Genomic DNA, 15,788 nt, shown 5'->3' on the forward strand with positions numbered 1-15,788 from the left:
TGTGTCTAAATTGATTTTTATTGGATTGATAACCAAGCTCCCCTCTACCTCAATGAGCTCCTTGACACCTCCTTTCACCTCAGCTTCCCCGCTCTCCACTCCACCCACTCTTGTCTTAGATGCTTTCGCCTCTCTGCTCCCCAACTGTGGAATATACTCCCACAAGACATCAGTGCAGTACTATATCTGCCCATGTTAAAATCCCAAGTCCAAACCTTCCTTTTCAGACTAGTGAGACTGACCTTAGAGATGCAAAAAGCTTCAGTTCGGACAGAACACATTAGATGACGTATGAAATTGAGCATTTTGGAACTTGAGTTTCCAAAACTTTGAATTAATGACCATTAATTAGTTTAGGTTGAGGCAGGTGGCGGTTTAAAAACAAGGCCCAGACCTCTCTTTCCATTTTAGCCACTTCCCCTAGCTCAGGGGTCGGCAACCCGCGGCTCTAGAGCCGCATGCGGCTCTTTAGCGCCGCCCTAGTGGCTCCTGGAGCTTTTTCAAGCTTTTTTTCCTTTTTTTTCCCCTTTCTTCTTTTTTGCTTCTTTTTTTTCTTCCTTTTTTTCTCTTTCTTTCTCTTTCTTTTCTCTTTTTTTTTCCTCTTTTTTTCCTTTTTTTCTTTCTGTTCTTGTTTTTTTTGCTTTTTTCTTCTTTTTTTCCTTTTTTTCCCCTTTTTTCTTCCTTTTTTTCTCTTTCTTTGTCTTTATTTTCTCTTTTTTCTCTTTTTTTCCTTTTTTTTCTTTCTTTTCTTGTTTTTTTTCTTCTTTCTTTCCTTTTTTCCACTTTTTTTTCTTCCTTTTTCCTTTCCTTTTTAATCTCGAGATTTCGACTTTTTTCTCAACATTTGAACTTTTTTCTTGAGATTGTACTTCAACATTAATCTCAACATTTTGACTTTTTTCTCCACATTTTGACTTTTTTTCGACATTTCTCCTTTCACCATTTGTCTTCCTTCTAAGGCTGATACAAGACCTTTCATTTGCGGCTCCAGACATATTCATTTTTTGTGTTTTTGGTCCAATATGGCTCTTACAACATTTTGGGTTGCCGACCCCTGCCCTAGCTCTTTTGGGGAAACACAAATGAGTTCAGAAGCCATCTGCCCAGGAGGCATCTGAAGTACATGCAAAAACCACCTCAACTGGAACTTCTTGATATGGATGAGCAGCAACTCCAAGTCTCTCATGAATAGCAACCTTCTAACCCTATCTTTGGTACAGACTATAACAACCATGCAGAGGAGGCTTATTTCAGCCACCTAACTGGAGTAGAGAGGTTTGCATGCCTAAACGACCCCAGGCGTTACATTGTTGGGGTCTCCAAAGGCAAATTGGTTCTGGGTCCAGACAAAGAGAAATTCCAACAGACTTGTATGACAATTAAGAAAAATAAAAGAACACTGTGTTCCCTGACCAAATCTGGGATAGTGTGCTACCATGCAACCCCCTTGGACAGGGGCTAATCCCAGAGCGCCTGGTGGCCAGTCCTTACCAACTAGGCATGGGGCGATATACGATATTATCGTATATCGCGATAAAAAACGGCCGCGACAACGTTATCGTGGGGTACTGTAATTATCGCCACATTTTTTTTTTTTTTTTTTTTTTTTTTTTTTGGTCACACAAGGCTACCAGCCAGGTAGAAGCCAGTGTTATTTTTTTCATGTATTTTATTAATATTATTTATTATTATTATTTATTTAATATTTTCTCAGAGAGTAGTACAATCCGTGTGCATTTGACTACTGTGGCACTTTATTTTCACTCAATCTTTGTGTTGGCCATGCAGCTTTTGTTTTGTATACTACAGAGCAGTGCCTTTATTTTATTATTTTTCCAGAGAGCCGTACTAAGTAGCAGGCAGCCAGCCACTGTTAAAGTTTCAGAGAGTAATACAATCAGTGTGCATTTGGCTCTACTTTGTCACTTATTTCTTTCGACTCTCAGGGAAGTATTTTCTTACAAAAAAAGAAAGTTCAAATAAGTACCGGTACCGGTACTATAGTTTACACTTTGTAATGCATAACATTTACAGTACACTATTTGTTCTCTACCTCAAGTGTCACTGTGTTGAGAATGATTTGAGAATAAATGTTCTGAAGGAACCAGTGGATCCACGGTTAGTGTTTTTCCTTGCATTTTAAGAATTTTATAAGCGACGCGCTAATATCGTGATAATATCGTAATCGTGATATTTTTGTCCACTAATATCGTGATATGAAATTTTCATATCGTCCCATGCCTATTACCAACATGGCTCGGTCCAGCCTAATCAGGGTGACAGATGTGAGCCCACCCTGGTTTGAGCTCACTACCTTCATGTCGGGAACGGCCAAAAGCGTTGAGGCCTTCAGTCACAGACTTTCTCATGTATTCCAACTTAAATCATCTCATGTGTGTCAAAGCTGTTAGACATGTTGGCAACAACTAAGTTTAAGAACTTGTATTTCAGTGACATGTTTCATACATATCATTTTAATTGTGTAATGTAAAATGTTTGATGCTGTTTGCCTCCCACACAAGACAGTTCTCAGAAAGCCTGTTTTTATATTAGTTTAAGAGGCTGTGTTCCTTAGTTTACTCCACCACCTTAATTACCTTCATTCAACAGGTTCCATCAGATAACAGCAGAGTCTCTTACTTCATTTACGTAAACAGGATAAAGTTTGTTTCACAGACCAACTCTTAATGCCTCGGCTACAGCGACGGCTGCAGGAATCAAGCTTGTTTAGACTTTAAACCCTTTAGCTTGACAGAATGACATGTTTTGTCGGCAATAAATGAGCTGCAAGTCTGAGTGACTCGTGTTTACAAGTTTGTGTTTAATTGGATGGGAGGAAATTTCAGAGAAACAGAACTATGTGGGCTGACTTCTCCTGCAATTATGTTAGGTGTTGTAAAACATAATAATTATAATTTCACTCATATTTGTATTATTCTTTAAGTATTAAAGTGAAGTTATCTATAATTAAAGCCACCAGAAAATAATTGAGTTTCGCGTGTCACAGCAGTTAAACGTATACTCCAATAAACGAGCCGGGAGAATCCTCACCTCTGTTTGTCTCTAACATTGTTGTTTGCTTTCGCTTCAAACCACAAGTTCACTGCTATTAAATTGCATGAGACATGAAATAGTTAGTTTGTTATTAAGAGTTGGGCTTAAAGACACGCTCCACCAAATCCAACTCGTTGTTCTACTGCTGTTCTCGTCAGACCCGTGGGAAACGAGCTTAACGCGTCCCCTCTCCTCTTCCCCACAGGAGATCAGCGACTCAGAGATCCTGGAGCTGACCCACAGTGCACTGGGGCGCATGACGGTGATCCGGCAGATCTTCCCCATGTGGAAGGACAGCAGCACGCGGTGCATACGGCAGAACCACCGGATCTCCTCGCTGCTCTGCGACCCGCAGGAAGGATACCTGCAGAACCTGGAGGTAAAACGGCTCATCATCATTTAGTTTAGTTTATTTTGTTTTGGTCATTTACATTTTAAGATGTTTGCATATACACACTGTATATGTATACACACAGGTATAAATATACATATATATGTATATATATACGGTATATATATATATATATATATATATATATATATATATATATATATATATATATATACGGTATATATATATATATATATATATATATATATATATATATATATATATACGGTATATATATACATATATATATATATATATATATATATATATATACGGTATATATATACATATATATATATATATATATATATATATATATACCGTATATATATATATATATATATATATATATATATATATATATATATATATATATATATATATATATATATATACGGTATATATATATATATATATATATATATATATATATATATATATACCGTATATATATACATATATATATATATATATATATATATACGGTATATATATACATATATATATATATATATATATATATACGGTATATATATACATATATATATATATATATATATATATATATATATATATATACCGTATATATATATATATATATATATATATATATATATATGTACACATTTCCTTTTTTTTTTTTTTGACCAAAAAGGTATAGGTTGAAGCCTCATGACTTATTTTGCCTATCCTTTTCGACAAAAGGCAGACTACAGAAAAAAAAAGATACTAATAAGTAGGGGTGTAACGATACACTAATCTCACGATAACGATACGATATTATAGCAGTATTTTTTTAACAACCTTGAATGAGGAACATATGACTGGAAAAAATTGTCTTTTATTTGAAAGACACAAAATACAAAACAATGCTGTGCGTTTGCCCTATTGTTACAGTTTGTAATGCTTTATAACTGTTTAGGTTTTAAAGAGAAAGCCAGGCCAACCATTTTCCACAAACTGAACTAAAAGTAAATGTCAGGTTTGCATTATGCATCTTCAGTTTCATACAAGTACAAATATTTTGCCACAAACTGAAGTTTCTCTCATGTATGATTTGACTTTTTTCTTTTCCAGAAATGTAACAACTAAAATTGAATAAATAAATACAAGTAAATAAATACATACAATTTTACATCATAAAAAAGATTGATTCATGCTCACCTTATAAGTGTAAGAGGAGATTTATTTTTGTTAAGAAGGTTATTTTGGTAATTCAGGGTTCATTATTTTATAAATATATTCTTTATATTCTGGAAATCAGGGAATATAATTACACTAGTGAGTTTATCAGTTGTTTTAGATTGGGCGGAGTGATACGGCACTAGGTGTTGTGTTGATGTTCTGAAATCCTACGCTGTTGAGCGGACATTGAAGTACACGCAAACTCACGCAGAAGTTGCCTGCGTGTTTATCCTACTCACGACCTGAAAAAGGTTTAATTTAATAAGGTAAGGCTTAACTCTACACCAGACTTAAATAAGTAAAGGTTCAGAGCTCAAAACAGACCGCAAAACGGGACTACTTTCTTCTGAGCGGAGTAAGATTTTGGTCCGCGCGGACGCGGTGGTCGGATGCGCGTTTCTAGTCAACACAATAGATTAATATTAATAATCCAATATCAGATACACTTTGTCACCTCCACGACACGTTTCGTGACGTTTTTGTATCGCGAAATTTCGTGGCACGATATATTGTTACACCCCTACTAATAAGAAGAAAATGAAACGAACGAACAAAACAAAGAAAATGAACAAAGAAGAGAAGAAAATAAATGTGGTCACTCACGATTGAGGACAGCTGCAGGAGGAAAGTTGCATTTAGACAGTTTAATATGAAGATAATTTATATTAGTGTTCTATATTTATCTATTATTTTAGATTTATAATTTTTTTTTAATTTGTAAATTGAGCTACTTTTTTTTAGTTCCTCATCCAGGTGGGTCCATAGTTTCACCCCTTCGACTCTGATACACCTTGACTTTTTTTTTTGTTCTTGGCCATTTCTGCTCAAAAAAATCATCTTCACTAGTGTCATGTATCGTCATGAAGTGTAACTTGGTCAAAACTGATGACGTGCATCAGGTTTTAGCTGAAAAGGGACATTCTTGGGGTCATATCTTAATTTTATGCGTCTTCCATGAATCCTAACCGTGCATTCACACCGAAAGCGCCAGGCTGCCATTCGTTGTCTATGAAAGCTCGCTGCAAGAGGCGTCGGAGGCCACGGAGGCGTTGGAGGTGTCCAGAGCGTCAATTTGAAGTTGACAGAATCTCAACTCTATGCAAATGTGCAGCGGCGACGCCGAGGCAGCGTCCAATCACAGACCGGGATTCCCAAAGCAAGAAGCCTCAATGCAGATTCTACTTTCATGTACACACTAACGTACACTCATTCACATGCACACATGAGCAGAGCTGTGCACTAACAAACTTATTTTACCAGGAATTCATCTATTTTATCTAGCAAACTGACATTTTTGCTGATTTAACTGCCGTTTTTACCTGAACTCTGAATGTGAAACAGTAACTGATGGTTGAGGAGCTGGATGGTCCCAACGATTTTATTTGCTACATCAATCCAACGCAAAATAATTAAAAAACGTGCTTATTAATCACAAAACACAGTTTAAACATCATGACCAAATCCGCTATGACCCGGTGTGTCAGTGTTCACCGCAGACAGACTGCAGCTTCACCGGGACCAACAATGATGGTTGATGTTGATCCAGGACCGACTGTGTTAAGGAGCATCAAACTCACTTTTATCTATGTGGAAATAACGCTGAAATATAAAGAAGGCTTCCCAAAGTGTGATCCATGGTTATTTTTTTTATTTATTAACATACAGTGCAAACAACGACAAAAGACGACATCTGTGTGTGTGTGTGTGTGTGTGTGTGTGTGTGTGTGTGTGTCTGTAAATAAGATGATGAAAGTAGATACATAAATTGAGAATATTAATTTGAGAGTAAACAAATAAATAATTATCATATAGAGTGGTGTAGCACAATATCATATAAATATAGCATAATAATATAGTAATATCCTAATATAACATAATGTTTATAAAATATTATAACATATAACCAAATGATATCACCATAGTTTAACGTCCCATGAGATTTCATAACTTAATATAATACACTATGAAACAATATATCATGATAATGTCAGGAATGATTATTAGAGTTAGAATTGGTAATTTATATATTGCAATGAGGGGTGAGGTCAGACCGGGGCTTCAGGGAAGCGAGCAGGAGCCCCCACCAGACTCCAGATGCCCGACTGGGAGCCCCAGAAAGAGGCAGGTAGGACGGCAGTGAAAGGAAACCCCCCTCCCTTTTTTATTTTAAGTATTTTTTTTTTTTTTTATATATATATACATTTTTTACTTTTTTTTTTTTTTTCCCCAAAGTGTGATCCATGGTGAAAGAGGAAACTGAAGACGTGCACGCTGTATATAGATATATGTACTGTAGGCTATATACACTTCTTTCCTCCAGTTCTGCAGCGCAGCTTGAAAGCCGCGCCCACTGCAGGCGTCCTGAGCCACCACAGGCGATTTGTGACACTTTACATTTGAATCTACATTTAGTGAATTTCTAAGACTTTAGCACCTTTGTTTGATGTCATGTAAGACATTTACCCAACGCCTACTTAGCGGTTAGCAGAGGTGGACAGAGTACTCCACCCCAGTACTTGAGTAAGAGTACAAATACTACCGGTCAAAATTTACTCTGTTACAAGTAAAAGTAGCTCAGTCAAAATATTACTCGAGTAAGAGTAGAAAAGTACTTGCTTTTAAAGGTACTTAAGTATCCAAAGGTAAATGCTTTTAAATTTACTTTAAGTAAAAGTAAAAGTAAGAGTAAATTTCTTATTTTCCACATCAGTAAATTACTATATTTTTTCTAAATTAATTTAAGGATCATTTATCTCTTGTTTCTGAGAATTAACTCTTTGAAACCAGCTTTTAGAACCACATTGTTATATAAAACCTGCAGAAACACCAAAAACAAATCAAATGAATGGGATCATAAGAGGACAGCAAATGATGCAGAGTTTATTAACAATCTTGCTTGTGTCCAATAGGATTTTAGGGAAGAAGAAAAAAGAGCAGACCTGAAAGTAACGAGTACTTTTCAGGCTTCCTAGAAATTTACTCGAGTAAAAGTAAAAATATTTGTCTTGGAAATGTATTCAAGTAAGAGTAATAAGTACCAAAGAAATCTAATACTCAAGTAAAGTACAAATCCTCTGGATATGTACTTAAGTACAGTACTCAAGTAAATTTACTCCGTTACTGTCCACCACTGGCGGTTAGTCTGGGATGCCCAACATGCGTCGCCTCTTCTGACCAATCAGAGTAAACTTGGCCTGTCTTGGTGAGGGGAGGGCTAGTGGAGGTGCTTGGGGCTTAAAGAAACCGGATAAACCTGGCAAGCACTGTCGGCATTACAATGCAAGAACTTCAAATAAGACAATAAAAAAAGAAACCCAGTAACTGATGGGAAAAGGGGGGTGGGGGGCAAGCAGATGAAGCAAGAGTAAGAAACAAAATGAAATCAAACATCCTGAGCAAGGTGCAGCGAAACAAAAGACTTCAAAGAAACCCCGACTGCACTGCAGAACCAGGAAATAAGTCAACTGCTAACTAACCTGCGAACACGAGCTTTAAAAAAAAGAAAAGAGAGACTAACTTAAGAAGATGCTCTCAACAAAACATTGGAACTTCTAAACGACGAGGAGAAGTTCTGCAGCAGTGTAGGAGAAATGGTGAAGTTCCTTTTGAACCCAGTACAGACGTTTGAATAGTGCTGCCATTCATCATAGTTAATGCAGCGTCTGGATACCGAGCTCCGCACGAGCAAATGGAAACAAGATTGAATGAGACTTGGAATACATTTTGGCTTGTTTTTTTGCAGCAAAAGTACAAATCTAATGTGCACATTATGGTTAATGGCAGATGTTGGTGCTGAGAAGTGTGAAGAGGTTTACTGAGATACCTTTAAGGAAAGCCACCGTCATGGATGCCCTTTTTTGCACTTCTGCATATCCTGAGAGAAAGTGCCAGGGTGTGTGAAAAACTTTTGTTGAGCCAGTTCGGACTGAATATAAACCTGCGCTGCACAGCATTGAAACTTGTTAGTAAGTAAATAAGTAAGAAAGAAAAAAGAAGTGAGCATGAAGATTTAGGCAGCAACACACTCCCAATCAAATTAAATGGCTCACTTCTGCATGATCGATATGGATAGGGATCGAAATTGCATGACACGGGACTTTTAAAGCCAAAACACCCAAGTTACCGGGGTGCTGATTTTGCTTTCTGCCATATCGTGACATGTATTTAAAAGTTTCTAAATGTACTTTTTACTTATATAGATAGATAGATCTTTGTTGTCATTATAACTATGTACAACGAAAGTAAAAGTGTTCTCCAGTCAGCGCATCATAAAAAAAAAAAAAAAATAACTGAAAAATAATCCAATAAAATGTCATTTAAAACAGAGAAATAGTATCCCCGTAAAAATTGTATAAAATGTAGTAAATGTTTTTCATAATTGTGACATCATTTTTAAAATGCTTTTAACACTATTAAAAGTCTTGGCCAACATCCCTCAAATGTGTCTAAAAGGTTTTAACAAGAAAAACTTCACTCTAGTACTCCATTCCTGGCTTTTTATTACAGTGTTTTTTTGCGCCGTGAAAAACGCTTCCTCTTCCCCCTTTCCTGTCAATCATTGCCCCGCTCCTCCTCCAAACCTCCTCCTCCAACCAACTGCTACACACTTCTGCCGGCGTCTCCACACCATGGGCTCCACACACACGCGCGCACACCACAAACACCCACACACACAGCCCAGACAGGGCGACTACAGCCCGGGGATGAAGTCCGTGCGCACACCGAACCGGACTTCTAACAGCAGCGTCGGAGAGTTAAGCCGGGAGCGACAGGCGAAGCATGCACGGAAAAGCAGCACGGCGAGCAGTCCACCGCAAACAATCATAAAAATAAAGGCATGCAAGCAGCAGTGTCCCCTACTCCCCTTATCTTAAGTCCAGTCAGTGGCCGCGGGTCTTTTTAGCAGTTGTCCTCCGGTGATGACAACAGAAGAGGCTCTAAACAGCTCCGTGTTAAGCCTGATTTATGGTTCCGCGTTAAATCGACGCAGAGCCTACGCCGTAGGGTTCAGCGTACGGTGCGCGTCGCCGCGTAACCCTACGCCGTAGGCTCTGCGTCGGTGTAACGCGGAACCATAAATCAGCCTTTATGGTGCGCTGGAGAGGAGAGGAGGCAGGGAGCTGGGTGGAGGGGGGGGGTGATTTAGCGGATCTATACGTAACGATCCGCCACCAAACCACATGCGCCGTTTTTGCATAGTTATGCGGAAAATCCCAGAAAGCACACAATACACTGAATGTTAAAAGTTCGTTGTTTTTTGGGTGTAATTGATGTCAAGACACCCAACAAAACACAAAAAAATCAAGAAAAATGTGTTTTTCATGTCACAATCCCTTTAAAGGATTGTTTACACAAGCTTTGGTGGGTCCCTCCCCTTCTGTAAATGTCACCACCAGAGCGCCGAGCATGAAATAAAACAGTATTTATTTTGCGTTTTGGCGGCTGAAGGACGGGCTGAGGACTCCTCGGCTGCAGGTTCAGCTGGTGATTCGTTTCCTTCACTTTCAGCAGCTTCAGCTCAACAGATGAGATCTGCTGCGGTCTTCACAGCCCATGCTGTATGTGGTGATGAAGAAATAAGCTTTATTACATCAGGAACGCCTCACACAGCGGATGTTTGCAGCTGAACTGCTCTGAATGTATATCAGCCATTCGGCAGACGAATTCAAGTTTGACTCATTCCAGTAATCTCTTTTCCTCTCGTCTTTTCCAGTCTTCTGCCCACATGCTCTCACACAGTCTTATTTCCACCGGTGGAATATGAACAGTGAAGTTTGGTTGACATTTAAACACAACAAATAGAACAATTAGTGTAACACCCTGACAAATGTTGTGATTTTTCTCAGTCATGTTTTGACATTTGCCAGAGAAGAGAGTAATTTTCCACATGAAGTCCAACATCAAAGTCAGCTCAGCGCTGTTGCACTTCTGCTGTTGTCGTCTTCTCCTTTTCTGTTTCCCTTCTCGTTCCTTTCCACCAAACTTAACACAATCACTCAACACGCTGACACAATATAAATGTAAATGAAACAGAATGCGACCATTTCTGAATCTTCTACTTCAAAGCCACGTCTTGCTGAAGGAGGCGAGGCCCAGCCTGACGGACCAGAGCTAGAGAGATCTAGGATCTGACTAGGGCTGTTCGATTAATCGATTTAAAATCGTAATCGCGATTATGTAATTAGAACGATGTTAAAACATGAAAATCGTAAAATCGTAAAATTTTTCACTTTTTTTTTATTTTTTTTTTACCTTGTCTGCACACATATTAATGATTGATACCATATTAATGATTGATGGAAATACCTCTCAATACCTGCGACAAGTGCCCCATCGGAGAGGCTCTTTAGTGTAGGAGGGGGCGTTGTAACATGCCACCCGGTAGACCGGCTCGTGTTCCTTGCAAAAAACTTGCAAATGTGAATAGCAAATGTAATGACTGACATTACACACCTCTACCTCCTTCATGGGTTGCATTATTATTTAGCATGCAAAGACCCAGTTTAGTTTAATTAGAGAATGTCTTGTTTTATTTAATTGGAAATATAACTTACTGTATGTTTGCAAGTGCTGATTTGCTGATTTTTTTTTTTCAGAGATAAAACTTTATATTTTATTATATTTTTTAAAACTTTTTTCAACTTATTTTACAGAGTTTTGCACTTTATTCATTCATTTTTGGTTTAATAAGAGCAAAGTTTGCACTTAAAGCCCAATGGGGCAAATGTTCAATAAAAAAACAGCATATTTGAAATCGTTTCTTTGCCTTTTGTCAATTCACAAAATAATCGTAATCGTAATCGAAAATCGGATTTTGAGAGAAAAAAATCGAGATTTTATTTTTGGGCAAAATCGAACAGCCCTAGATCTGACAATGATCCCAGGTTCCTCCCAATCCAGGGCGCGGTACCAAGTCTTGCTTATCAAACTACCTTTGCACGCAGTTGATTAGCACTTGGACAAATCAGAGCAAGGAGTAAGGTGGCGTCTTCAGAGCGACGTAGGCAAGTCAACGGGAGGGTGAGTTGTGTAGAGGATGTGCCTCTGCAAAACAGCAAATACAGTGGGGCCAAAAAGTATTTAATCAGACACCAATTGTGCAAGTTCTCCCACTTAAAAAGATGAGAGAGGCCTGTAATTTTCATCATAGGTTCACTTCAACTATGAGAGACAGAATGGGGAGAAAGAATCCAGGAAATCACGCTGTAGGATTTTTACTGAGTTAATTGGTAAATTCCTGGGTAAAATAAGTATTTGGTCATCTAGAAACAAGCAAGATTTCTGGCTTCCACAAACCTGTAACTTCTTCTTTAAGAGGCTCCTCTGTCCTCCACTCGTTACCTGTATTAATGTACCTGTTTTAACTGGTTATCAGTATAAAAGACACCTGTTTTAACTGGTTATCAGTATAAAAGACACCTGTTTTAACTGGTTATCAGTATAAAAGACACCTGTCCACAACCTCAAACAGTCACACTCCAAACTCCACTATGGCCAAGACCAAAGAGCTGTCAAAGGACATGAGAAACAAAACTGTAGACCTGCACAACGTCTGAAGTTTGCTGGAGAACATTTGGATTATGCAGAAGAGGATTGGGAGAATGTTATATGGTCAGATGAAACCAAAATAGAACTTTTTGGTAGAAACACAACTTGTCGTGTTTGGAGGAGAAAGAAAGCTGAGTTGCATCCAAAGAACACCATACCTACTGTGAAGCATGGGGGTGGAAACATCATGCTTTGGGGATGTTTTTCTGCAAAGGAACCAGGACAACTGATCCGTGTAGGGAAAGAATGAATGGGGCCATGTATGGTGAGATTTTGAGTGAAAACATCCTTCCATCAGCAGGGCATTGAAGATGAAACGTGGCTGGGTCTTTCAGCATGACAATAATCCAAACACATCACCAGGCAACCAAGGAGTGGCTTCGTAAAAAAACATTTCAAGGTCCTGGAGTGGCCTAGCCAGTCTCCAGATCTCAACCCCATAGAAAAGTCTGTGTTTCCCAGCGACCCAAAGCCCCAAAACATCACAGCTCTAGAGGAGATCTGCATGGAGGAACGGACCAAAATACCAGCAACAGTGTGTGAAGACTTACAGAAAAACGTTTGACCTCTGTCATTGCCAACAAAGGGTATATAACAAAGTATTGAGATGAACTTTTGTTATTGACCAAATACTTACTTTCTACTATAATTTGCAAATACATTCTTTAAAAAATCAGACAACGTGATTTTTTTTATTTCTGTTTTTATTTTGTCTCTCATAGTTGAGAAATACCTGTGATGAAAATTACAGGCCTCTCTTGTCTTTTTAAGTGGGAGAACTTGCACAACTGGTGTCTGACTAAATACCTTTTTGCCCCACAGTACATGTACCTTTCAAAGGAAGGATTTGAGTGCAGGACTGGGTGGAGCTGGGTGAGTTAGACGCAGAAGCTTTAAAGGAGTTAGAGGAAGAAGAGTTAGTTTTTTCTGTAGAAAGCGCCACCTACAGGCCAACACGGTGTGTTTTGACTTGCACATGTTGCTTCAACCATTAAAGATTGATGGACCAGGTTTGCTGCCTGTGTGATTCAGCTTTTGACCCACGTCACGTTTTGTGATAGTTATAATTAGGAATGGGTGATATTTTACCGTTCACGATAAACCGTAAAAAAAATTCCTCACGGTAAGAATTTGTCATCTTGCGGTAAAAATGATAACGATGATGTTTTTGTGTAAAGCTGATTTAAGGTTCTGTGTTAAATCCACGCACAACGTACCTGAAGGAAGGAAGGAAGGAAGGAAGGAAGGAAGGAAGGAAGGAAGGAAGGAAGGAAGGAAGGAAGGAAGGAAGGAAGGAAGGAAGGAAGGAAGGAAGGAAGGAAGGAAGGAAGGAAGGAAGGAAGAGGAAGGAAGGAAGAAAACAAGGAAAGAAGGAAGGAAGGAAGGAAGGAAGGAAGGAAGGAAGGAAGGAAGGAAGGAAGGAAGGAAGGAAGGAAGGAAAGAAAGAAGGAAGAAAGGGAGAAAGGGAGAAAACAAGGAAAGTCCACGCACAATGTACCTGAAGGAAGGAAGGGAGGAAGGGAGGAAGGAAGGAAGGAAGGAAGGAAGGAAGGAAGGAAGGAAGGAAGGAAGGAAGGAAGGAAGGAAGGAAGGAAGGAAGGAAGGAAGGAGAAAGAAGAAGGAAGGAAGGAAGGAAAAGGAAGAAGAAGGAAGGAAGGAAGGAAGGAAGGAAGGAAGGAAGGAAGGAAGGAAGGAAGGAAGGAAGGAAGGAAGGAAGGAAGGGAGAAGAAAGAAGGAAAGAAGGAAGAAAGGGAGAAAACAAGGAAAGTCCACGCACAATGTACCGGAAGGGAGGAAGGGAGGAAGGAAGGAAGGAAGGAAGGAAGGAAGGAAGGAAGGAAGGAAGGAAGGAAGGAAGGAAGGAAGGAAGGAAGGAAGGAAGGAAGGAAGGGAGAAAACAAGGAAAGAAGGAAGGAAGGAAGGAAGGAAGGAAGGAAGGAAGGAAGGAAGGGAGGAAGGAAGGGAGAAAACAAGGAAAGAAGGAAGAAAGGGAGAAAACAAGGAAAGAAGGAAGAAAGGGAGAAAACAAGGAAAGAAGGAAGGAAGGAAGGAAGGAAGGGAGAAAACAAGGAAAGAAGGAAGGAAGGAAGGAAGAAAACAAGGAAAGAAGGAAGAAAGGGAGAAAACAAGGAAAGAAGGAAGAAAGGAGAAAACAAGGGAAAAAAGAAGGAAGAAAGGGAGAAAACAAGGGAAAAAAGAAGGAAGAAAGGGAGAAAACAAGGGGAAAAGGAAGGAAGGAAGGAAGGAAGAAGGAAGGAAGGAAGGAAGGAAGGAAGGAAGGAAGGAAGGAAATGAGCCTGAAAGAAAGAAAGAAAGAAAGAAAGAAAGAAAGAAAGAAAGAAAGAAAGAAAGAAAGAAAGAAAGAAAGAAAGAAAGAAAGAAAGAAAGAAAGAAAGAAAGAAAGAAAGAAAGAAAGAAAGAAAGAAAGAAGGATAAATTCCCGTTGATGAGGTTTTTGTGTAACAAACATGGTGGATCTGAGCGTGAGATAGATTTATAGTTAAAAGAGATGGAGTTGAATTGGTATTTTTTTTTATCGTCATTTTTATCATTATTGGGATAAATGCCAGAAATTATCGTGATACATTTTTTAGTCCATACCGCCCATCCCTAGTTATAATAATAATCATCATCATGACGATAATTCTGGTTTAAAACAAGGAGGATTCAGCAGCTTCACTGCTTGGACCCTTAAATATTAGAAATGTCTCACTTGAGTGAACGTCGGTAAGTTTGCAGCATACGCTCCAGGGTCCATCGCCCCAGACACTTCTCCGCCCAGCATCTCCCCTCTTTCTGTCTTTCCTGCTCTCTTCTTTCATGTCTGCCTCTGTCATGTAAAATTGTTCTTTTTTACATTCAGCCACTTGACGAGAAAAGAAGACACAAAGGAAAGAGGAAAAGCTTGTGTGTGTGTGTGTGTGTGCGCGCGTGCGTGCGTGCGTGCGTGCGTGCGTGCGTGCGTGCGTGCGTGCGTGCGTGCGTGCGTGCGTGCGCGTGTGTGTGTGTGTGTGTGTGTGTGTGCGTGTGTGTGTGTGTGTGTGTGATGGCCTCAGGCAGCCCGCTGCATGGCCTTCATGTCAGTCAACTCCACTTATGTGGACAGAGTGATGCTCATTTGTCACTCTGCATTTGGATTCTGCCTCCTGCGCCAACAAGACAGTGTGTATATATATGTGTGTGTGTGTGTGTGTGTGTGTGTGTGTGTGTGTGTGTGTGTGTGTGTGTGTGTGTGTGTGTGTGTGTGTGTTTGTCACAGTGTGTTTCCTGGGCCCTCAGCGGTCCAGACAGCTGGATCACATGTGGATGGGCTGGCTGCTGTACCTGACTGTCATCTCCAGAGCGTGTGTGTGTGTGTGTGTGTGTGTGTGTGTGTGTGTGTGTGTGTGTGTGTGTGTGTGTCAGCAGAGCTCATGGTGGTGAGAGTTTTGCTGTGGAAGATGATGAAGTGATGATGCGGCACCCAGAACTGTCAGGGACGTGGCCACCGCGCACAGCCAGAGTGGATCGTGCTGCAGATACCGCTGCTCTCCGGTTAAATCCAGTGTGAACAGTGTCCAAAAGCAAAAATGTCGTCTGTGTCGGTTTTAATTCCCAACGGAAAACTTTC

General features: G+C 39.4%; 1 protein-coding gene across 1 annotated transcript in view; it reads left to right on the forward strand.

The window, feature by feature from the left end:
* grid1b (glutamate receptor, ionotropic, delta 1b) overlaps window positions 1-15,788 on the forward strand; it is a 430,666-nt gene that overhangs the window by 345,204 nt on the left and 69,674 nt on the right. The window contains 1 exon segment of the mRNA XM_061709214.1: window positions 3,260-3,433. Coding sequence (XP_061565198.1) covers window positions 3,260-3,433 — 174 coding nt within the window.

This window comes from Cololabis saira, chromosome 19, assembly GCF_033807715.1.
Source record: "Cololabis saira isolate AMF1-May2022 chromosome 19, fColSai1.1, whole genome shotgun sequence".
Classification (NCBI taxonomy): domain Eukaryota; kingdom Metazoa; phylum Chordata; class Actinopteri; order Beloniformes; family Belonidae; genus Cololabis; species Cololabis saira.